Source organism: Dipodomys merriami, unplaced genomic scaffold, assembly GCF_024711535.1.
Source record: "Dipodomys merriami isolate MVZ:Mamm:240054 unplaced genomic scaffold, mDipMer1.0.p SCAF_160, whole genome shotgun sequence".
Taxonomy (NCBI): Eukaryota; Metazoa; Chordata; class Mammalia; order Rodentia; family Heteromyidae; genus Dipodomys; species Dipodomys merriami.
Genome location: NW_027202938.1, coordinates 204,447 through 230,075, shown reverse-complemented (window position 1 = coordinate 230,075; position 25,629 = coordinate 204,447). Strand labels below are relative to the sequence as shown.

Below are 25,629 nucleotides of genomic sequence, written 5' to 3'. Positions count from 1 at the left end.
TCCTCAACACATAATCCAACAACAAATAACCTCAACACTTTTTCCTCTTTTAAATGATGCTCTTGAGCAGACTTGTCCCTGGGTAAATTGATTGGATGTCCATGTGGCATTGGACAGAGACCTAGTGTTGCACCATAAATTAAGCAGCAGCCATCAACGAGGTCATTTCCTGTAGGAATGAACAATCTTGTTTGGAAAAAAAATGGTCTCACATTCTCCGCACTGTTTCACAACCAAATGCAAACTAAGCCTTTTATTTAAAGAAACATTGGACTAAGTATCAGGTGACGATTCTTTTTCCACATTTTGCTGCCAGAACCAGAAATGTTGAAATATCACCAAAATGTTCTCAGAGTAAGGTCAGTCAGAATAGTTCCCAAAATCTTAAGACAGCCATTACTTGTGAAATTATTGCTTGTTGTGCTTGCTAGAGAGGCTCAGGTAATTCTAATATGCTCTTTCCAGTTCTGGGAGAGTGAACTAAGCTTGAAGCCTTTTACATTCCCTAATTTCCTTTGGGGGATCTGCATTCTTCAATCATTTACAACTCTGAAACATTTCTATGAAAATGATACATTGTTGTTTTCACTTTTAAAAAAAGTTCATTTCTGGAAGTCTTATAGTTTTACACATTTTAAATTTTGAGCATTTTTGGAGGGAACAGATCCTGCCCTGGATGGGCTATAGTTCCAATGTCAGCATATAAATTACATCTACCTTATAATCTAGAAAGTGAGTCCTAAAATTGCTTTCATAGAAACTGAGTGCATACTAGGTATGAAGGAGACAACGAATCAACATGGCTGGCTGTTGAAATGGGTTTATATGACCGTTATGCATACTACCATCTGAGAGATGTGTTTCAAAAAAAAGTGAGAGTCTATGCACAAAAGAATATATACAGATTCACATTTTTCTCTCAAGCCCCCTCTTCGACACTCTTGGCCCAAAGTAGGAGAAGAATTCTTAGACTTACAGTTCATTCCAAACTGAAAGCCAAACAGGAATTACTCATCTCACATTGAAAGGCTAGTCAGGTAATTACCCGAAGACTTTAGCCTGAGAAACCATGGGTTCTCATCCTGGCTGGGGTAAACTTGTCTGAGTAATACTGTCTGCTGCTTCCTGAGAGAAAGAGAAAGCCTGTGATGTTGGACTGCCCTGAAGCAGTGTCTCTCCTTCAACCTGCTAAAGGTTTACTAACATTTCTGAGCTGTATATTAGTCAGTTCTGGCTTCCTGGCTTTTCTCCAAAAGTGAGTTGATGGGTTGAGGGGGAAGACATGGCAAGGAAATACTTTCTCACTTTCCCCCAACTTGCTTCACTTGCTGATGTCAGGCTGGTTGGTGAGATCAAAAGAGGACACTGCTGGCTGTCCCCCTTAGCAAGCTTTAGCTTCTTGGCCTGCTGTGTTTTCTTTGGGGCACAGTGCCAAGAATCTCTAGGAAATCAGGCAGTGGCTTCAGCTTAAGGACCCATGGGTTCTGGGAGGTAGATTGCTGTGTTTTTTTGTTTTTCTTTATTGCCTCATGTGATTTTTCAGAAGATCTCTTTGAGACTCAGCTCCCCATTGCTCTCCACTCTCCCTTCAACTTCCCTTCACCCCCATCAGCACGTATGCCCCCAGACAGGCCCGAGTCCCTGGTTCTGAGGAGCTGCTGCAAGCATAAACCCATAGACCACCCTCAGTCCCAGGTTTTCCTATTATTCTAAAAGGAAAAAGACATTGTAGACAGTTTGGAAGTGTACTATGGAAAAAGATAATCTGACTAGTTTCTAACAAATATGAAACATTTCTTCTAGGGAAAGTCTTTATCACTTATTCTATGGACACCGCCATGGAAGTGGTGAAATTTGTGAACTTTTTGCTGGTAAATGGCTTCCAAACTGCAGTAAGTATTTTATCCAAAGAGAAAATGGAAGTGTCAAAGTGAGGACAATCAGGAAAACAAAAGAAAATGTATGAATAGTTGTTGGTGTTTTCGATATATAAGTTCGGCAGCTTTTTTTTTTCCGGTCATGGGGCCTGAACTCTGGACCTAGGCCCTGTCCCTCAGCTTTGCAGCTCAAGGCTAGCGCTCTACCACTTGAGCTATAGCACCACTTCCAGCTTTTTTTACTTATGTGGTACTGAGGAATCGAACCCAGGGCCTCACGCATGCAAGGCAAGCACTCTACCACTGAGCCACCTTCCCAGCCCAGTTGTTGGTGTTTTAAACAGTTTTATTTATGTGGTTTTCAAAATCAATGCTCGCTGATTTAGTTTCTAGATTTTTAAACTAGCCAGTCTCTAGCACTTTCACCTATATGCTTCTTGAATGATCCAGAATGCCTCCAAACAGCAAGGATGGTACCAATGCCTCCCCATGTATGTAGCTGGTCCTGATGAAGAAAAGGCCAACTTCTTGCTGTGCTTTGTCCCTTTGTCCCTGTGCTAGTCATGCCCACTTTGGTGTGCTTCCTGTGGTACAGGAAGCTGTAGGATTCACTATGGTCATTTGCTTACCAAGCAAGGTTATTACTGAGTACAAGATTCTACAAAAGTAGAATTCTGCAACCTGGGTCCCTTGCTGCACACAGCGGCTCTTCCATACCTGATGTAGCAGCAAAGCTTCTGGACAGGGTGGACATGGCTGGGCTTTTGGCTGCTCTAGTCTAGTTTTAGGGGAGACAGACCTAATCCAGCCCTGCTCCAATTTTGGCCTGAAGAATTTCAAGTACTTCCTATCCTCTGCCATAGCCTGAAACAGTACAGCTCAAAGCTATGCACATTTTTTCTTATGATAAATAAGTACCTCAGGATGCTACTTAGGGAACTGGCTTTCTTCACTGAGATCATTTCTTTTCCCTCCAGAGGCATTTCATAGGTATTTAGTGACAGTGGTTAAAAACAAAAACAAGTGGTGGAAGAATAAGGATGCTGAACAGTAAAGAGGGATACTTAAAAACAAAAGGCTAGAGAGGTTACTTAGCATTTTTAACAGCTTTTATTTGAAATTTTTTATTCCATGATTATTTTTTTCATTAGGAGTACTTAAGAGCTAAAAAAAAAAAAAACATGTCCACAATTTATACAATCCAACTGCACAATTATGTAGATTTCAACATTTCATGTTCTCAGCTAGAATAAGAAAACACTATGGAAACTGTGACCTAAAAAATAAAATTACAACATGTAAGGTCAACACTGCAGAAGAGATCTTACATTTCATCTTTTCCAAGATACTGATTGCCCTTGGAGAACACCTAGGTTTTCCTTTGTTTTTTTTTCTTCCTTTTCTTTTCTTGTCTTTCTTTTCTTTTCTTTCTCTCTTTTTTTTTTGGGGGGGGTGGGTACCAGAGGTTTGAACTCAAGGCCTCATGTTTGTCAGGCTGGTGAGAGAGTACTGAGCCATACCTCCAGCCCCACTCTTTGATTATTTTTAGGATAGGGTCTTATTTTCTACACAGGCTTTACCCTGAGTCATAGTCACCTATTATAGGATTCTCATAGTTGCTGGGATCACAACTATGCAACACTGTACCCAGCTTCCCTTGGTAGAGATGGAGTCTCATTGGCTTTTCTGCCTGGGTTGGCCTGGCACTAAGGTCCTTCCAATATCAGCCATTCATAAAGCCTGGGATGACAGGCACATGCTACTGTTCCCAGCTATCTGTTTTGAAGAGATCTACTGAACTTTTCTGCATGGTTGGCCTAAACCTTGATTCTCTGGTTTTTATCTTCCCAGGTAGCTGGGATTTCAGGTTTGGTCATTGATGCCAGGCTTCATCCCCTAAATAGGGGCTGTTAAAGGAGAATTTAAATCTGTCCTTGAACTTCATCCTATGAAGGTCTGTGGTAGAATCACAGAGCAGCTAAGTTATTATTGCTATACTAAAAGCTTCTTTCTAGAATAAAACACTTAATAGTAATTTAAGGAGAGTTTAATAAAAGGATGGTTGTGCAATACCATGGCACTGACAAAAACAGAGGAGTTAACTGCATCTAAAGAGGCAAAGGAGAAACAGTGTCTGGAGCCTGAAGAGGATGGATGCATGAGTTTGCTTAGGTGTACCATGAAAAAGCACACATGGACTGGCTCAAGTGACAGAAATTCATTTCCTTATAGTTCTGGAGGTTGGAAGTCCAAGTCAAATCCAGTACCTTTTCTCTCTGTCCTAACATGGTTCAACCTGTGTGTACACACCCCTCTGTGTCATAATCTCCTTCTAGGCTGTCCCTTAGGATTAGGGCTCACCTATATGATCTCATTTCACCTTATTGCCTTCTTCAAGGCCCTGTCTCCAAATAAAGCAACATTCTGAGGTACTAGGTAAATTTAGCTACAGAAATTGTCATGAGCACGTGCTGTGGGCTTTGGTAGAAGTCTGAAAAGTCAAACGGAAAACTCCTAGTGTCTCACACCTTCCAGAATGTCTATGGCAGTAATTGGGAGTAACTTAGGTGCTGGGAAAATAATAATAATTACCTTTTACTGAGTGCTCATTTCATGCCTGGAATTTTGATATGTTTTGTCCATGTGAACTCACTTTGATCTTTACAATCACAAGAAGTAGGTTTAATCATATTATACAAATAAAGATCATGGAACCAGGAGAGCTCCAGTAACATTTCCACAAAGTCATTCAGATGGAAGTGCCAGAGCCAAGAGCAGAACCCCAGTTACTCAGCCCTTCTCAACCCCGAGATATCAGTTTCTCTCTCCTACAATAAAAATAGGTTACTGACACAGTCACAAACAGCTACAAAAGCCCTCTTGATCACCTGATACAGTCAATAGCCAGTAACTATATGTCTGTATCTATCTATCTATCTATCTATCTATCTATCTCTATCTATCTATCTATCTATCTATCTAGTTTTGAGATAGGATCTATGTAGCCCAAGCTAATATACATATATATATATATGGTATATGTATAATATATAAATACATACATATCAAGCTATATAGTGAACCAGAGGAATTTGGGCCATTTCATTTTTTTCTGTTCCATCAGTAAAGGATCATATTCTAACTTATATGATAGACATGTGTGTTACCAGTCTTACCAAATGCCTAAGAGTTCTACTTCTTGACTTTTATCATAAGCTTTCTTGCTACCATCTCAGTAACTGCTTTTGTGACTGTTCTTTCGATCTCCTCCAAGTTTCATGCAAACCCTTTGAAACGTGTAGATCAAAACTGGGCATAATACCACAATAATGACCTGAATAATGCAAGTCAAATAACACAGTTGTAGCTTAGTATTTGAAAGCTTCATATCCATTAAAGTTCCAAATTTTCCAGTTACACACACACACACACACACACACACACACACACACACAATGCATGTACACTACTTGCTTGTAAACCTACTTAGTGGTATAGTGTGTCCCTCAGATTTTTTAAAATGTCATGTAATTATGTAGCCACAGATGCATTCCAATGTAAACCACTATATCCTGATTATGGATATTAAATACTTACATATTTACAAAATGTTGAAATTACGTTGAAAATTTTATGAATATCGTGTTTTGCTTTTTTGGACTTATATGCTCCTCCTTGAAAAAAGCATGATTATGTTTTTGATGATAAATGTTTGTAGCCCCTTGTGTTTTCTCAGGCTCTGCATCCATAGAAACCCTTTCATTCAGAGCACCTTCTGCATTCTTTTCTTGTAGATAGACATATTTGAGGATAGAATCCGAGGCATTGATATCATTAAATGGATGGAGCGCTACCTTCGGGATGTAAGTACATTCTAAAATTCGAAGGGGGGTGGCTGGTAAGAAAGACAATGAGCTTGTGAAGTTATTTTATGAAAGAAGCCCTGGCATATTCATCCAAGTCTGAGGCTAGGAAAGTGGGACAAAGCATCTCTTGTTGGAGGCACAGTGCAGAGGCTTGGAGCGGAGGGATGGGGTGGCTCTCCTGGACATGCACAGGCAGGAAATAACAGTCAAACCAGACACAGGTGGTTGATAACAATCAGAGCAAACAATTTCTAGACCAGAATAGGAAAGGAGGAAATGAGGGCGGAGTGTGGGGAGGGAGTGGCAGAATTCAATTGAATCTGAGGCCACCCCTAGTGTTTTGTAGGACTGGGCTGAAGAGGTTTCCTGGGCAGCCTTGCAGGCTATGCAGCATGCCACCCCTGAGACGCCCACTTGCAGCTCCATGATTTGTTTTCCACTGACAGAATCTATACCAGCCACTGGGGCACTTTGTGCTTTAACAAGATAGAAATTGATTGCTGCCAGTGTGTCCATGTCAGGGCGTTTCTCTGGACAGAAGTGGTTTTTTTTGGCGGGGGGTGGTTTGGGGAGTGGGAGGGAGAGCAGACAAGCAAGAATCCTAACAGGCTAGAATATTGGAATATTTTAGTTTTTTCCTTTTGTCTGCAGCCATGTTTGCTTTATGCTGAAGGGTCTGTTCCTACAGACTGTGCTAATATGCACAGGGAAAGCAGGGTAGTGCAGAACCTGACAGCTACATCCAGCTGTAGGGAGGGGAAAATGCTTTTAATTCTCTGGTTGCACTGTGGGGGGAGGGGGGTGGTTGTTGTTGTTGGTTTTATTTATTTATTTATTTATTTATTTATTTATTTATTTATTTATTTATTGCTATGATGCACACTCATCCAGTGATTCAGGCTTTCATTAGACATCTGTGAGAGATGGTTGTAGAAAATGGTGGGCAAAAGCACATCTGCTCAGGAGAGCTCCTCTCTGGGCCATTTGCTCTGCATGTTTGAGGGGTCCTGGGCAGGGAGGCTGGCAGGTGGGGAGTGGAGACTGGAATATGCCTGCCTTTCACTTTCAATGGAGAAGGGCCCCCCTCTGGGGCCAGCAGGTCAGGGAACAATTTACACGATTCTACTGGCCAGCTTCCAGGCAGCCTTTACCAAATGGATGACACCTCCCACTTCCATAAGCATGCTTTCTCCTTCTAATTAACAGAAGACAGTGATGATAATCGTAGCAATCAGCCCCAAATACAAACAGGATGTGGAAGGCGCTGAGTCGCAGCTGGATGAGGATGAGCATGGCTTACATACTAAGTACATTCATCGGATGGTGAGTGATGGGGGGACCACAAGGGCCCCGCCACCCCTTGGAGATGTGCACCCTCTTCAGGGAGGCTGGTTTTTCCATTATGGACTAAATGAAGACAACATGACACAGGGTAAAGAATCCCCAGCCTCCCATGTTAGGCCCCAGCTCTGTTTACCTTTGAAACCAGCAAGTCACCACACCTCTGACAGGACTCTGTCTGTAACAAGGGGAGGTCCATCTGTGATCCCTGAGAGCCAAGATTCTGGAAATCAGTGCTCTATTGGTTTGCCTGTTTACCTCCCAAAATCTGAGGTGCTAGGAGGGTGGGCTCCTACAGCTGTGTTGTATTCTATCCCCTGTCTTTTCAGAGAGGGAGTGGGATGGATACAAGCCGTTGGCTCACATTTGCTTCCTAATGTACAAGCTGTGTGATCAGAGCCTAACTGCTTAAATTTTGTGCCTCGGGGTCTCTGTTTATAAAACAAGTCACGAAGCCATGCCTGTAATCATAGCTACTTAGGAAGCTGAGATCTGAGGATTTCAGTTTGTGCTCAAGCCCTGAGTTCAAGCCCCAGGGCCAGCACACATACACACACCACCACCACCACCACAACCATCATCAAAACAAACAAACAAACAAAACAAGTCACTAATATGTAGTGTTCTGAAGATCAAAGTATTTTTGTGAAGTATCTGACATGTATCAGCTACATAATCATAAGGATTGTTCTTAGCTCACGATAAATGAAGAACATATCACTTCATAGGTGCACTATGGGGCCGAGTCAAACTGAAATCATGGGAGAAGTTAAGAGGAAATTAGACTTATACAGCATCTGAGAAAACATTCTGAATGACAATATCAGCCAGCTTTGTTTCTTAGGCTCTTTTATGGCTTAGCAATCCTGCTCTATGTGATTATAGATATATTACAGAGACCATTTCTGTTCAACTAGGAAACCAGACTTGACTTGTGACTTTCAAACTATCCTATGGAATCCCCAGCAGGTAGCCATATGACTCAGGGGATGGGGCTGGCTCTAGACCTCCCACTTCTACCTCAGCTACCACTAGTTATTTCTCAGGCTTCTGAATCAAAGAATTTGAGAATTACAGATGGAAAAATCACTGTTCTAGAACTCATAAGCCCCATTTGAGCTCTCATTCTGTACAAGCGAGGAGCATATGGGTAGGTATAAGGCCCACGGAGACAGGCAGATAAGGTAGAAGGCAGAAATGGCTCAGATGGAATAAGTGAGCAGGCCAGTGTAGGAAACATCAGGCAGCTTTACTTTAGGGAAAGTGAAGGTAAATCACATCAGCCCTAATAGTCAGATGCATAGAAAATGTGGGTGGACGGATGAATGGGTGAACTTCCCCATCATCCAAGTCTTCAGAGCTCTGTGCCTCCTCTTCCACCAAGTGTGGATCACTCATTGAACTACAATCAACCCAAAGCAAAAGCTGAGTTAAGGTGTTGGGGTTCAAAAGTAAGGCCTAGATTCAAGAGTCAAGTCTGCCTTCTGATGGTCCACACACAGGACTCTGAAGAAGTGCTACTTCTGAAGTAAACTGATCTACAAGGTTATGGTTGGCTCTGGGTGCTTCTATCCATTGGCTGTCTACATGTTCCTAGAACACCCAATGTCCTGTCTGCATCTTTAAGAACCTGCCAGCCCCTGGAACCTACAGCTGGTACTTGGGAAGGGTTCCAAGTCCCTGCCAATTCCTGGGCAAACCTGTCTAGTTCTGTTGGCGTGTGTAAAACCAGACAGAAATATACAGATCAACCTCAGAGCATGGTTCACTGTGCCAGCTGAAACCACACTATCTCCAAACAAATTAGTTCTCAAATATGGGCTCCTTGGGCATCCATGTCTTAGCCCCTTCCTCGTTACAGAAAAGGTTGAAAAGGACAGATATAGAAGCATCTTCTCATCTACCCGACTGACTGATCCCTTCCAGGGAGCTGAAGACCTAGCACAATAAGAACTTCACATGACAGAAGTGAAGAGGCATCCATGAGTAATTGTAGCATAGATGAAACAACTTTACAGAAAACCAATATCTGGGTATGGGAGAAAAGAAAAAGACATGGTCACTGGCTAGTCAACAGCCTAGAGTGCCGAGTGGACAAACCAAATTTTACAGTATATGGAGTCCTAGAAGTGAGCAATGGAGCCCAGCTCTTCACTTTTAACTTACAGCCCCTACAACTTGCCTACAGGTGATCCCTCATGGGGTTGGTATTTCTAGTTGCACAATACCTGAGCCGTTTAAAGGTATGCTTTTGGTGTCTGTTTTTGTTTTTTTTTTCCTCTGGATTTTGAAGAGGCACATCTGAGAAAACACCTGATTTCTCAGTTGCAAAAATCAATTGGAAGATGAGACAGTGGGAACACATAATTCCTCATCTCCCTGTCATCAGATGACTGAGGGCTTTGTGTTACTCCCAGGATTTGGAAGACTTTTCACTCCCCTGATACTGGAAATTCTGATTCTGATAGACTCATTGGCAGTGAAGTCAGCTTGGGCCACCACTGTGTGAGGACCGAGTGAAGCCGTGTGAGAATCTCAGGGCTGGCTGACTGGTCTCTTTGCTGTTGACCTCCCAGTGTTGACTCCCTGCTTTCTGCCAAGATCACACTATGCTCCAGCCACTATGCTTTGCTAGCTGCTTTGGACCACATGATCACACTTCCACACCTCCAGACACTTGTGTATGCTCTGCTCTCTGCTCAGAATGTACTTCCACTCTCTGCTCTTTTCCCCACCTGATCCATATCTTTTCTTGCCAAAGCCAATGACCCATCCTTGTAAATGTCCTTCAAAATCTTTAATGCAAAACAGCCCCCATTTTGGGCTTCCACAGCAATTCAAACTTTTTCCATAGCACTCTGGTTGGTAATTTATCTGGTTACTAGACTTCTGGCTTTCAGAGGTTGGGAATTGTTACCAGTAGTGTTGTGCCATATAGCTTCTCCAAAACAAAACAAGAAATTGATGTGTAGAACTTACTCATTTCCATGGTATATATACTCTCATAATAAAGTCACTGGACATAGAATTGGTAAAAGAAGAACACAATTGGCTCTGGGGAACTAATGTAAGCCAGCTTCAGTGTATCTCCGTCCTGAAAACCCGAAGTCTGGGTCTATTTAATGTCTTCAATAAATGCTTGACAAGTGAGTATATGATACAATGTATAATGGGGCAAGCTTACAATTTTATGTGGCACTCAAATAAGCAACCCAGAATAAAGTGGCTGTGTGGGTCTGTGTTACTGTGGGTGCCATTGAACCCATCCTCATCCTAAAATTAAAGCTTTCACGTTTGTTTGGTTTCAGATGCAGATTGAATTCATAAAACAAGGAAGTATGAATTTCAGATTCATCCCTGTGCTCTTCCCAAATGCCAAGAAGGTAAATAAAGAAAAAGCCTCAATTAATCTTCAGTTTGTTTGCCACCTGAGATTTTAACTGGAAAACCTTGTCAACTCTTTGTCAATCCTTAGACACAGCAGTGTTACCAGAAAGATCAGCAAGTTGCATTACTCAGTTCAGTAGTATGAATCAGAAAAGTTGTAAAGTGTTATTCCATAGGATCTTGGTTGTCCAAATTGTTCAAATGGTCATTACATACAAAGAATTGGTTATGCTTTAACTCATGAGAGAAAAAGAGACTGACTGTTCATCTAATACTTCTTATCTCTTAGACACAGGAGTCAAGATGTTGACCATTTTGCTGCTGTTTCATTCAAATAGTTTGGGTTACATAATTTACCTCTCAAAGCAATGTAATAGAGGAATTAAGTTCACGCAGTTCTCTATGTGAACACTGCTATGTGTTACGTGAGGATTTTTGTACCAGAAGGGCATGCCACCATGTTGAGAGAATATGGGAAAAACCATCAGAGGACATGTTCTGGGACTAGCAAAGGAACAGCAGTGGTGAAGCAAACATCTTGAGAATCCAACCACAGCACCCTAAGCCCAGATGTGATTTCATCCTAAGGACTATAGACATCAGAACTGCACTGTGACCACGGCACTGAGTGAGGGAGGGTCGATTTTATGTGAATGGAACAACTAGCGTTTATAACATGCAACTCTGTGATGACAGTTTCTCAACCTGCCTGTCCCTTTCATGCCTGAGAGTCAATGCTCTCATTTACTGGTGATGTCCATACAGGTCTCCCTTTCCATTTTGGCCTTGTCCTAACCATTCTCTGCTCTAACACCAAAGAGGAACATCCAAAAATGTAGGTGTTGAGCTGGACATTGATGGCTCATGCCTGTAATCCTAGCTACTCAGCAGATCCTCAGATCTGAGGATTATGGCTCAAAGCCAGCCTGGGCAGGAAAGTCTATGTGACTCCTATCTCCAATCAACCACTAAAAAACTATAAGTGGAGCTGTGGCTCAAAGTGGTAGAGCACTAGCCTTGAGCACAAAAGCTCAGGGACAGTGCCCAGGCTCTTGAGTTCAAGCCCCATGACTGAGAAAAAAAATGTAGGTCAAATCTGTCTCTAGATTTAAAAATTTTAAATGTTGTGCCTTTTTCCCATTGACTACATATTTACCTTTCTTAGGCTAACCTTTAAGGCCTCCCAGAAAAGGCCTGTACCCATTTGCTCAGTCTTCTTTCCTATCATCCTGTGTTCTGCTTTGACAGTAATGGGCCACTTCAACAGCCCCTCATATGAGCCATGTTTTCCCATGTATCTGTGCCTTTGCCAGTTCTGTTCTCTAAACTGTCAGTCTAGTGACTCTCACTTATCCTTACCTTCCTCCAATCTCCCCAGCCTCCCTTGAGACCTCTCTAGCCCCATGCCGATATATTTCATCATCCCTCTTGTGAGAGCACTTAATTACATAGTACTTTGAATCAATGGTATGTGGTTGGTAGTGCAGAAAATAATTGTTTAGAATTACTGGAGCATGGTGATATAAAAAACAGACCAATCTCTAGTTGCTTTTATTATTGTTCTTAAATCCCCTTCAGACAATTGTCTAATTGCCTGAGCTCAAGACAGACTGCTTCTGCCTAGAAAATAGGTTATGTATGTTTTGCTACCATTAGAGATTTTGAGGACCTTAAGTCAGTTACTGTGTCTTTCTCAATGGGTAGCCTCAGTGCACAACAGGATGCCTGACTTATACCAGCTGCTGATTCTAAACTTATAATTTCCAAAGGAGTCCATCTCAAAGTCAAGACCGAAGGCCTTAGAATATACTAAAGGCTCTATGGGATACATCCCTTCCACTCCCAGCCTTTCTTACCTACCTACTCGGCTCTAGAAACATTATCCTTCATTCTTTCTTTCTTTCTTTTCCTTCCTTCCTTCCTTCCTTCCTTCCTTCCTTCCTTCCTTCCTTCCTTCCTTCCTTTCTTTCTTTTTTGGTACTTTGATTTGAACTCAGGATATCATGCTTGATAGGCAAGTGTTCCGTCATTCCACCCCCTTCTTTTATTATTTTTATTTTGAGGGTCCATTCGTGGGGCCTGAACTCTGGCCCTGGGCGCTGTCCCTCAGCTCTTCAGCTCAAGGCTAGTACTCTACCACTTGAGCCACAGTGCCACTTTGGCTTTTTTTTTTCTGCTTATGTGGTGCTGAGGAATCAAACCCAGGGCCTCAGGCATGCAAGGCAAACGCTCTACCAATGAGCTACCTTCCCAGCCCTCATTCCACCCCTTCTACCTTGTTGCCGCTAAACAGACTCTGGCACATACTCCTACCACAGGGTCTTTGCACTGGCTCTTCTTTTACCCATCCCCTAGTGCTCCTAAGGCCCTTTCTCTGTTTAATTTTACTCCACAGCACCTATTACTATTGAACACACTACCCATTTTCCATAATTATTATCTGCCTCTTTCCACAAGAAGGTCTACACTGACTTAAGGTCCTAAATCAGAAACTGCACCCCCCCCCCCATTCACTCCCCACACAGAACTCCACAATTACTGAGTCTGCTTTTGTCTGATAACTGAGATCTGATCAGCGCCTTCTACTGCAGGCCAGATCTGGGGCTGGACTGAGAGGATAATGAATTAGATTAAGCCCATAGCCTTGGCATCGTTCTCCTGAAGTCACGGGGGAATTCACATCACTCTTTGTGACCCCTGTCCTACCCCTTTTATGTGAGGGTGGTGAAAAGCATGTTGAAATGCACAGGGCAGGTAGCCTGGGAGACTGACAGAAAATGCGGTGCACATGTGGTTTCCATAATGAGATCCACAGCTCATACCCAAAGCCAAGAGCATTTCACATGTTAAATCCCTCCAAAAGCAGAACAGCACAGCTCCCAAGACAGCTTGGTAGGAAACATCTATGAAGGGAAAGCCAGAGAGCTTTGGGAATGAGCCTGGGATCTGGAAACCAGGTTTTTCCTCCAATGACCTTTGCTCCTGTCATTCTCTCTCCCACAGGAGCATGTGCCCACTTGGCTTCAGAACACTCATGTTTACAGTTGGCCCAAGAATAAGAAAAACATCCTGCTGCGTCTGCTCAGAGAGGAAGAGTATGTGGCTCCTCCCAGGGGGCCTCTGCCCACTCTTCAGGTGGTGCCACTGTGACACTAGCTAGTCCCACATCACTGGGGCCATGGCGAGAGCTGTGAAAGCATTCTTGTAGCTGAGGCTGGTTGGTGGCACTCAGTTTCTCAGTCCCTCCTTGGGTCTCAGAAAAAACTTGTTCTGCAGCGTACTCTGCCTCTGGAGACTGACTGGCTGCTCTGCATTCTCCGCTTTTTAAAAAACCTACAAGGTGCCAGTGCCCAACATCTCCCTGCCTGATGGATCCGTTCTGGGCCTCACAGTGTTTAGAAAACAAGAGTGAAGTGGCAGCAAATGTACCATGCTCTACTCTCGCGATACTTTTATGAGCAGGCCATATGCTGGGGGGCGGGGTGTGGTCATCAGATCATACTGATTCTTGTTCAAATAATAAAATGTTTACTCTTTTGTAAGAGTGTGTTTTACTTATCTCTCTGGCGATCAGTCATATATTAATTCATAATGAGACAGGCAGTTGTTTCTTGGGCCATCAACAAAGTTGCTGAGATATAATATTAGATAAATGTAAGACCTCTGCCAAGAAAGAATTAAAGTGAGAGAGTAAACAACATCTTTGACATAATAATTATGAAAGTTTTATTCGTACAGTTGATGTTTTTAACAAAATGATTTTGTATAACACATGACCAGGATTCTAAACATCGTGACTGGGCTGGGGGGAGGCGTGAAGTTCAGTAATAGAGCTTTTTCCTAGCATTTGGGGGTTACTGGGTTTAAGCCCCAGCACTGTAAGAAAAACAAAACCCTGTAATTATGGATCTTGGGGTCTGTGTATGTAAAATATTTGAGTATGTGTATGAATATATAATACAGGCAAGAGCTATAGTTTAGAAGACCTGTTTTCTAGTCTTTCTTCTATCCCTAACTCCTGTTTACTGTTACTAAGTCTCTTTTACATTTCCTAGTATCTGCAAACTCCAATGACATGGGTAAAGTGTCTTGAATGACCCTAAAACATTTTAGGTCCGGCATCTAAATTCCAAATACTCTTTTAAGGACTGAGTTTTCATTTTCATAATCATATCTCCTAAGATATAAATTTATAGTTTCTTTAAAAAATGTTTTGAAGTTTCTTTTTTACTAATGCATAAAACATAAATTATATATTTAATGACTATATTTTCTTGAGGGACATTTTCTTTCTCCTTTAAAGTATCTTTAATAATACCTGTTAAGAGGGCTGGGAAGGTGGCTCAGTGGTAGAGCGCTTGCCTTGCATGCATGGGGCACTGGGTTCAATTCCTCAGTACCACATAAGCAAAAAAACAAACAAAAAAAAACAATAATACCCGTAAGCTAATAAAAATTTGGCACATCTGATTTCCACATCTAAAATATGTATACATGTATATAAAAATATAAACAAATTGTAAAGCGAGGTAGGTAGCTTTGTAGCTCATGAGAATAGATCAATATGAGGACTTTATGTGGATAAGATCTACTACTTCCTCTTGTTCATCTACCTAGCTTCTTAAGCAAGTCTCAACCTTGCTACAGATAACTCAATCCTTGCGCCATCACAGGAAAGGACACATATTTTTCAAGTATAAATAAGAAAAATTGCTAATGAATTACAAAGAATACTAGTTTCATTCACTTTATTTTTTTATTTATTTATTTTTTTGGGGTCCGGTTGTGGGGCCTGAACTCTGGGCCTGGGTGCTATCCCTCAGCTCTTCAGCTCAAGGCTAGCGCTCTACCACTAGAGCCACAGCGCCACTCCCGGCTTTTTTCTTTTTGCTCATGTGGTGCTGAGGAATCGAACCCAGGGCCTCATGCATGCAAGGCAAGCACTCTACCACTGAGCCACCTTCCCAGCCCGTTTCATTCACTTTATAATGTAGACATCCACTTAGTAAATATCTGATTTCTAAAAAAGGGAAAGATTAGCTGGGCACCAGTGTCTCACACCTGTAATCCTAGCTTCTCTGGAGGCTGAGATCTGAGGATCATGGTTTAAAGCCAGCCTGGGCAGGAAAAGTCTGTGAGACTCTTATATCCAATGAACCACTCAGAAAACTAGAATTGGCACTGTGGCTCAAGTAATAGAGCACTAGCCTTGAGCTGAATTGCTGAGGGAGAGCGCCCAGGCCCAGAGTTTAAGCACTACGACTGACAAACAAACAAACAAACAAATAAATGGGGAAGATGGGTTGGGAACCTAGCTCATGTGGTAACATACCTTCCTAGCAAGTGTGAAATCCTGAGTTCAAATCCCTGTGTGATATAAGTGAATGAATGAATAAATAAATAAATAAAAGAAAACAAAAAGTAGCATAACCTAAGTATTCATTTGTAAGATTTTATGAAAAGAACCTTTATTTCTGTAGCAGTCAATCTGTGATAGAATTCAAATTCTAGTTTGGTCAACTCAAAATTCACAGAAAATATCCCTAACACAAATTACAGGTCTTCTTTATCTTGTTTTAATTTTTTGTTTTGGACTACATTGACAACATTACTAAGGATTCTATCCAACTATAGAAATAAGATGACATCAGCAATTATTATTCTGAACTGTTTCTAGTTTGCAATGTGATGTTCTTACTACCCCCTTTAGAGACTGGTCCTAAACTACCATCCACTAGTTCTTTCTACTCTTCCTATCCCAGGTGTTTAAGTAAAAGGTCCCTGGTGTTCCACAAAATGTCAGGTGGTGTCACTGGAAGCAAAAACAAAACACACACACACACACACACACACACACACACACACACACACACACAGAGCCACCTGACTAACTGATGACAGTTTGTTCCCTGAAGTTTCAAGGAAACCTGATGACCACCAACATCAAAAACAAAACACACACACACACACACACACACACACACACACACACACACACACACACAGAGCCACCTGACTAACTGATGACAGTTTGTTCCCTGAAGTTTCAAGGAAACCTAATGACCACCAACATCAAAGGGATTTTTAACAACTATTTTAGAGCACTGACAGATTAACACTTGGTTTATTTAGACATTATCCTGGCTCTCATGTATTCAGCTGTAGATATTTTGGGGATGAAGTGAAGGAGGACTGACAGTAAAAAATGACTTTGTATTTTCACCCTTAGGCTTTACTATACTTGAACTGATTTCTGGGGCTGGGTATGTGGAATGCAAAGTTTAGATTCTTATTTAATATTTAGTTGCTGATTTCAAGTTTTAAATGTAATTTTTTTTAATTTTAGTAGTTAGTTTAGAAATACTTGCTTGTCTGGTTTAACTTGTTTTTCAAAGACATCTCCATATATGGCTATATTCAAAATATTATCCTATTTCTCAGCATAGCACTCAGAAAAAAATGCTGTTTGTGCCATTTTGTTTCCTATTAAATAAATCTCTTTAAAAACTGAGTTTCACTCAGAGTCATCTCAGCAAGGGGTGAAAGCTCTCTATCTGGAACATTCCATCCTTGTTTTATGATGTCTTTCCAAGAGCATTTTCTCCCTCTCTTCTTTTTTTCTATTTTTGAGACAGGTTTCACTGTATAGCCCAAGTTGGCCTTGAATAGTTTGATCCTCCTGTCTCAGCCTCCCTAGTGCTGGGATTATAGGCATGCACCATCATGCCCAACCCAAAAACATTTTTCTTTAACCTCAGCTACTTGGTCAACCATCCTATCCACTTTGCCAAACATTCCATTGTCACCCTCACCTTTGCCAAATGGATTGCAAATCCTGTGACCACTGGGAAATGAGCCAGAGAGAGTTGCTTAAAACTCACTGACTTTCTGCTTCTTCTTAATTAATCAAGAAGAATCAGTGGGACCTACATCCTAGTAGTAAATGAAAAGAAAACGCTGTTGCAATGTAGAGCGGGGGAAAAAAATCCCACAAAGAAAAAAAGGCCTGTCATCCCAGAGATTGATGAACTCTTTTTCAAAACAATTTTATATAAGAACACTAACTAAACAACAACAGAAATAAGAAGGAAGAAAGAAAGTACCAAAACAAACTCTCAGAAGATTTATATCTGTCATGGAACTTCCAGTCTGGAAGCAACCCTAGAAATGACACAGTGTTGTATTATGCAGAGCCCAGAAAAACATGGTTTATCAAAGGTTGCTCCAGGGCCAGAATCTGGGTAATCTTCCCAGATTGCAGATATTGACTAGTGAGCCTAAAAAGCTTTCTGAGTTTTGATGGGAGCTTTGCTCCATAAATGACCCAATACCTCCCTGAGGTAAATGGAGCCTGGTAAATGTGGGAGGCCTAAGGGAAGATGTACCTTGTCCTCTGGTGGCTGGAGGATTAAATGATCATGTTGCAAACTTGTTCTGTGAACAGTTCTTCTGGGAATTAATTATTACTGTGATTATATGGAGTACGGCTTTTCTTGAATTGGTTTGGCATATTTATTTTGTACTGGTATTATGTGAAACCAAGGCACTCCTTAAAAGATCCTGATGCTTCCCTGAAACTTACAGATAAAATCTAGTACAACTTAGATCAATTTCTTTTAGTTTTATCTGGTCAATTTCAAACACATCAACAGTGAAAAGGAATTTTTTTAGTTTTAAATGCTATGATACTCATCTTTCTCTCCCATTTCTGACTACAAAGGTGGCACTTGTTGGAACAGTAAAAAGCCTTTTACAACATGTGCATTCGTAATCAGCTGGAGAAATGGGAAATGTACAGATCATGCTAACTCTCTTTTGGGTGGAGTGAGGCACCAGGCAGGATACCCTTTAGCAGAAGGCCTATCAATAGCACAAACAACCCCGTTCAGGCAATCAGTTGGCTTTCTTAGAGGCCATATGTCCAAGCAGAGTAACACGTTCCTAACGTCATACTGACTTGTTCCCATTTCTACTGGAAAATGTTTTCAATTAGAATCACAGTATATTTAGTGGGAAGTGGGTGGCTTTCAGCCTATTCTATAGGAGCCACAGTCCCCATCATCTGTGACTAGCTTTGCTCTTAAGTTCTTAGCCTCAAGATAAGCAGGTGGGACCTATAAGAGTCAGTCAGAAGATGAATTTTCTGATGAGCTTTTCAGGGAGCCCAGGACCATGGGTGTAGGTTATGTTTATTCAGATGATTAGGAAGTGCTATTTAAGCCTTTGCTAAAACACAATGACTTTGGTTCAAAGTGTATCTGGGCAAAAGTGGAGGATACAGTAGGGGCCTGCTTGCTTGTTTCTAGAAAGTCTTCTATGAAAAAGTAATTACAGCCCCCAGCTCTCCCAGGGCTTGTAAACTAAAACCATGAGGGCACACATTTCTTGTCTCATGCTTGACCTCCCTCTGCTCCCTTCCCTGGGAAGGCACTGCCTGGAGAAGGCAGCTGGGGAGAAAGGAAGGAGGGAGAAAGCAAACTCGAGAGGACACCTGCCTGATGGATCCCATTAGGCTTAGTGTGCAAAGCAAGTTGAGATGAAGTAGCTGCTCTGGTATGCGTCCAAAACTGCTGTTCTATTTTTAGTTCCTCCTGTGTGCTTTTTGGCCCTGAGTTGTACGCCTGGGTACCTGGATCGGCAGCAAAACGTGGAACTAAGCCACTCATTTGTAAAACTGGAAGGATGGAGGCTATTGATGCCGGCTTGTTTATTGCTGACAGGGAGAAGGGACCTGGAATGTTAATGAGGATGGCTCTCTGAAGCATGCCTGCATGGTTAGCAAGGAGTTCAAAGGAGAAGGCAGACTCAGTCCTGTGCTGAACAAATGTGAACCACTGATAGAGAGAAGAAGAAATCAATTATCCTGTCGCAGGCCTCCATGTCATTGTATTGGCGTTTTTAGGAAAGGTAGGACAAGGACCAGATCTCAGAAGGAAACAAAGCCACATGGCCTTGAAGTATAACGAGTTTGCCATGGCAACTGATGGAAATGAGCCTCCGGGGGCACTGAGCAGGTGTGTTATCTAACAGAATAAACATACTTCTCTCGCTCCCTGGTTTTTATAATAAAACCTGTGTTTGGATTACTTTCTCCTCCTCTTTGTTACCCAGTGAAGTTGGCTGTTGCTCAATCATTCCCAGGCTCTAGTGAGGGAAATGTAATCAGTGTTTTCAAAAGGGCTGCTTTTTGGAAAAAGGCTGGCATTAGGCTTGGCTGTCAGCCTCATCACTGAGTGGCAGCTGGGCTGCTGGTACCTGACTGCCACCTTTGTCACCTTCTAGGCAATGCCCTGCACAGAAAGATGCTTGTTCTTGTGTTCATCAAGGCATGGCAGTGAAGGTCGGCTTTCACACTGGCAGTGGTCAAGGCTATGTTTTTCTGAGGGAAGGAGAAATGTGTGTAGGTGAATCAGGGCCCTGACCAATTTTTAACATTTGTATTATTTAGAATATGGCCCAAGGGTTACTTAGCTGAGTGCAGGGTTACCTGACTCATTCTACCTTCTTGAGTGCAGGGTTACCTGACTCATTCTACCTTCTTATCTACAAAGTCCAGGTACTCAGAAACTTAAGAGAACTTCTGTTTCCTTGACGTTCCTCCCAAATGGGTCCTGGGGTAGTAGATTCTCATGTCAGAAATGTACATGAAATGTGGAGATCTTTTTTTGAAAAAAATCCTCCCAAACTAAAAAAGAAAAAGAAGTTTTTTTTAATTTTTACAGGGCCTAAAACATGATCGAGTAAAACCAGCAGATCTCATTGCTCTCATATATGACTATAAAGAAACTTTTGGCACTCTAGCTTCAAATTGCCTTTCAAACCAGGTGCTCATTCTCAACAAGCTCCTAGACAACAGTTTCTAAATACATTGTGACAAAACAGCTTGGGCAGCTGGAGCCAGCCAGCTCAAGGCAAAACTGTCAAGCAGCAGTTTATGATCAGCAGCTCTGACCCCTCCCTCCTCCTGTCTGGGTACGTGCTATCTTCCAACAAGATGCTCAGCGTTCTCAACCCTCGCACCTCACCCCCCTCTAGCCATATCCTCCCTATCACACATACCTTGACCTTTGACCCTGGTAAAAGAAAATAAAGTGGCTACCTGAAGAACTAATGAAGAGTTATGATATCTATGGTAAAAAAGAGTTTTATGTACTAATCCTCTCAAACAAAATGGTACCACAAGATTTAGGTGCTAAACTTTATTCCTGCTCTTATTTTAACATACCCATCAGCTCACATTCACACTTGCTTTATACACAGATCCTACAATTACAGGAGTCTGTTACTCATTTAAAAGTTACAAATTGAGGACAAGAGCATGAAAGAAAGTTAGAAACTGAATCCCAATGGAAAAGGCAGATTGTTTGGTGATGAAAATATTTTGAAGCAGAAAACAAACCATTAAATATTCAACTTTTAAAGTAAGTACCCATGGAATATTTGCAAAAGTAATCTTGTCTGATTTTCACTCAGATCAAACCCAAATAGCCATAACTTCAGTTACATACTGTAACAATAAACAAATCTCAGAAGTTTCCAATAATATCACAGCTCTCAAAACAACTGACTGGTCTTAAAAGTAATGTCTCAGTCATCTGGAAAAGGTTTTATTTGTTTTCTCTGTTTTCAGAAGGTCATGGTGTAAAAGCTCCCCAATGTGAAATCATTGAATGGATAACAAGCCCCATCCCAATACCCCAAGCCAGGTAAGACTCAGCTGGCCATAGAGAACATTGTCAAGGTCTCAATCCAAAGGAGAAGCCCAAGATTGACAGTTTCCAGGCACCAGAATACATTCAGCAGAGAAGTATTTAGGGCACTTCATAGCATGTCTAGTGATTGCCTAATCCACTTCTAACTCCATGTGAGTGCTTTGGGAGATGCTATGAAGTGAGCAGGGAGGGTGGCATTCCAAAGTACATGGTCAAGGCCTTCCCATATTCAGGTTCTCAAAATTCAAGATTCTGCCAGGCACCGGTGGTTCATGCCTGTAATCCTAGCTGTAATCCTAGTCCATGAGACTCTTATCTCCAATAAACCACTAGAAAAACGGAAGTGCTGCTGTGGCTCAAATGGTAGAGCGCTCGCTTTGAGCTGAAGAGTGCAGGGCCAGCGCCTAAGCCAAGTTCAAGCCCCATGACCAAAAAAAAAAATAAAAATAAAAAATTCAGTATTCTAAACTCAGTCTTTGAATATATACATATATATGCATATTATATATAATTTCTTTATTCTTTTAAAGGATACGTGAAGCAGAACTGCTGCACAATGCAGTGTGAACATGGGAGGTCTGGCTCTATGATGACACAATTTCTAATGATATTGACATCCATAAGAGAATTCAGCAGTACCCACTGCAATGAACAGATAAGTACTAGATCTTCATCTACTCATAACCGCCTACTATGTACAAAGAACTATAAATGGCATAAAGAAATGACACATGCTTGCTCTGCAATTATTTAAAATCTAACTGGGGAGATATGACATCAGCATAGGAAATGACCATTATTTTACAGCAATAAGATAGCTGGTATCTTTTCTCTGCACCTCACTGAGACCCAAAATTGATATCAATTTTAAGGTCAGATCTTCAAAAACAGCAGATTTTTCCTAATAAAAAGAAGATCTACTCACATCTCATTCCCATATGTACCTTTCAGATTATTATATTCAAAGTTCCTATAAATCACCATGTAAATGAGATTAGAGGATTAAGAGACAGAATTTAAGAAATGAGAAAGTATGTAAAAGCACTGCAGAATGTGCATATTAAACCAATAAATGACAATGCAGCCTACAGGGTATCTATTACACCTCTCTAAAGAGCATCCTAGATCCATGACTGGAGAAGAGCCAGATAACAATGTAGCAGGCAGGATGGTGAAGATGTGCTCTTACATCACAACCTTCACAGCTGGAAAGGCACACGGTTGGCTAGTGCTGGGATCAGGTGGGACAGAGCAAATGGATTTTTGCACTGAGCTTAGTATGGTGTGGGAAATGTCTGAAGTTGAGCCTGCCAGTTAAACATTCAAACAACAGGGCAAGAAAGCAGAAAATGATAATTTGTTGGTGCAGGCAAAGAAAATCTCTGAATGAACATTGGCATTGTTCAAGTTCCTCAAACAAAATTTGGAACAGAAAACACTGACCAAGCTAAGACTGTGATGGATTTTTTTCCCTCACTCATATGATACAGCTCCCCCCCTCCCCCCCTCCCCAAGTCCCACAGCTTGAACTCAGGGCCTGGGTGTTGTCCCTGAGCCTCTTTGTGCTCAAGGTTACCATTCTACTACTTGAGCCACAATGCCTCTTCTACCTTTTTCTGAGCAGTTTATTGGAGATAAGAATCTCACAGACTTTCCTGTTCAGGCCACCTTTGAACCATGATCCTCATATCTCCACCTTCTGTGTAGCCAGAATTACAGGTGTGAGCCACCAGTGCCCAACTGGTGTAGCTTTTAATCAGGCATACCTGGGTTTGAATCACAGATTCAACTTATAAGGTATGTGATCTTAAACAAGTTACTTTATTCTAAAAGTCTCAGTCAATAAAATTAGGACAAGCGAACCCACCCCAGAGAGGTCATCAGAATAAAGAAAGAGGAAGGCTAGAAAGTTTCTATAGTACCTGGCATATAGTAAACATTCAAAAATTGAACAATATTTCTTTCCTGTCCTTTTATTTCTTGGAATAGCATACCAGAGGAGAACATTACAGGGTTTCCAACCTGAATACAAAATTTCCTTTTATAACAATAGGTATAATGCAAACACAATACTGCCTTTCAAGTTACTTTTCAGAATACTTTCAGATCCAGGCCTAGGTGCAGTCTCTGAGCTTTTTGCTCAAGGATAGCATTCTACCACTTGAGCTGCACCTCCACTTCTGGCTTTTTGGTGGCCAAATGGAGATAAGAGGCTCGTGGACATTCCAGTTCCAGACGCAGATTGCTACAAACTGTGATCTTCAGACCTCAGCTCCTGAGTAGCTAGGACTACAGACATGGCATGAGCCACCACTGCTCAACTTCTCCAATCTTATTTTTGATGCCTGATTATCAATCTCTAAAGTCAGGCATTATTGCAAAATTTTTATATGTATACTTTTAATCACTCTAGCCATTGCTGCCTAGAGCCCTGCTCCTTAACAAAATGTTAAGAAGGCTGTCTCCAGGGGCTGGGAAGGTAGCTCAGTGGTAGAGTGCTTAACTTGCATGCATGAGGCCCTGGGTTCAATTCTTCAGCCCCAAACAAGCAGAAAAGTCAGAAGTGCTGCTGTGGCTCAAGTGGTAGAGCGCTAGCCTTGAGCTGAAATGCTGATGGACAGCACCCTGACCCAGTGTTCAGGCCCCACAACCGACAAAAAAAAAAAAAGGCTGTTTCCAGATGCTGTGATTGCTCTGAGACAGACCATGGAAGATTCACAGAAATTAGGTCTCACTGTTATATTGGACACAAGCTGCTAGATAAGCTAACTATGAGAAATGCCAAGAGCACTAGTTGAGCAAACATATGATTAGTATATCTCAAAGGTCTTTTATTTTGCTTCAGGAACAAAGTTCCCTCCCATGTTGACTTAAATAACTTTCATTATGTTTTTCCTTAAATACATACAAATATGTAATTAAATATAAAAGCTTTACAGTTGTAGCTCATTGAAAACTAACACAAAAGGAAAAAGTTATGGAGATCTGTGGCAGAACAATGAAAACATATTTAACACTAATAAACTGTATAACTTTAAAAAAGGGTAGCAGCCAGGTGCTGGTGGCTCTTGCCTATAATTCTAGGTATTTGGGAGGCTGAGGTCTGAAGATCATGGTTAAAAGCTATTGGGGCAGGAAAGTCCATTAGACTCTGATCTCCAATTAACCATCAAAAATCCAGACATGGAGGAACAAAAAAGCTAAGGGACAATGCCTAGACCATGGATTGGCACGTACACACTCACTCACACAATGGTAGCAGAGTGTGGTGGTCCATGTCTGTAATCACAGCACTTGGGAGATGGAGGCAGGCAAAATATGAGTTCAAGACCAATTTGGGCTATATAGAAAGTTCAAGGCCAGCCTCAGCTACACAGAGAAGAAATGTCTCAAAAAGAAAACAAGCCAAAAGGGCTATAGCCCTTACAATAAGGCCCTACTTTGTGTCCCATGACTCTTAGTTTTCTTCAACTTTCCTATGGCTTACTTCACTCTATCAATACTTCCTTGTTCTTCACCTCAAATATGCCAGGCATACTTTACTCTCATGCTTTCACTTGGAGTAAGTTGCCCTCACCAACATCGTAATGGCCCCTTCTCTATCTCTGAAGACTATCTTCAAATGTCACCTCATCAGGAGTGTGTGTGTGTGTGTGTGTGTGTGTGTGTGTGTGTGTGTGTGTGTGTGTGTGTGTGTGTGTGTGTGTGTGTGTGTGTTGGTACTGGGGCTTGAACTCAGGGCCCGGGCTCTGTCCCATAGCTTTATCACCAAGGCTGGAACTCTACCACTTGAGCCACAGTGTCACTTCTGGCCTTTTGGTGATTAACAGGAGATAAGAATCTCCCTGCCTCTCATGATGATGAAGATGGTAAAGAAATAGGCAAGGTCAAGGAGATGGTATCTGAGTGGGCAATTTCTATTTGATATACATAACCAGAAAAATTATTTCTGAGCCAGATGCTGATGGCACATGCCAATACTTGTAGCTACTTAGGAGCTGAGAGGTGAGGATTGCAGTTCAAAGCCAGCTTGAGCAGGAGAGGCAGGGAGATTCTGCCTACCAAGTGAATCTTTCCTGAACACATAGTGTGATTGTACTTTCCTACCTTTTGGAGTTGGATGTGGCTGTATGACTTGCTTTAGTCAAAGAAATGTGACTAGATGTGCCTTGTGTCACTTTCAGGTATAAGCTTCAAAAGTCAGTGTACAATTCACTCCTCTATCTTTTCTCTCTCCCACAAAGACCAGCCAAAGTCCATGGTAATTTTGTGGGCAGCCTAGGTTCCAGTCTAAAGTCACACACAGTAGAGACACCAGCTGCCCTTTAGTGAACATGCAATACAAGTGAGAAACTTTGCTGTTTTAAACTCTTATCAAGAAACTGGGTTATTTGCTGGGTTATCAGAGACAACTTAACCTATCCTGACTGACATGCTCTCTGACAT

The 25,629-nt window shown here is 41.7% G+C and overlaps 1 protein-coding gene across 3 annotated transcripts in view; it reads left to right on the top strand.

Annotated features, from left to right (window-relative positions):
• The window catches only part of Traf3ip2 (TRAF3 interacting protein 2), a 43,094-nt gene extending 29,081 nt beyond the window's left edge, over positions 1-14,013 (top strand). For all 3 annotated transcript variants that reach the window (XM_070024758.1, XM_070024757.1, XM_070024759.1), the window contains exons 5-9: positions 1,804-1,892; positions 5,672-5,740; positions 6,950-7,066; positions 10,393-10,467; positions 13,475-14,013. In XM_070024758.1, coding sequence (XP_069880859.1) covers positions 1,804-1,892; positions 5,672-5,740; positions 6,950-7,066; positions 10,393-10,467; positions 13,475-13,621 — 497 coding nt within the window. In that variant the 3' untranslated portion in view covers positions 13,622-14,013. The remainder of the gene's footprint in view (positions 1-1,803; positions 1,893-5,671; positions 5,741-6,949; positions 7,067-10,392; positions 10,468-13,474) is intronic.
• The last annotated feature ends 11,616 nt before the right edge of the window (positions 14,014-25,629 follow it).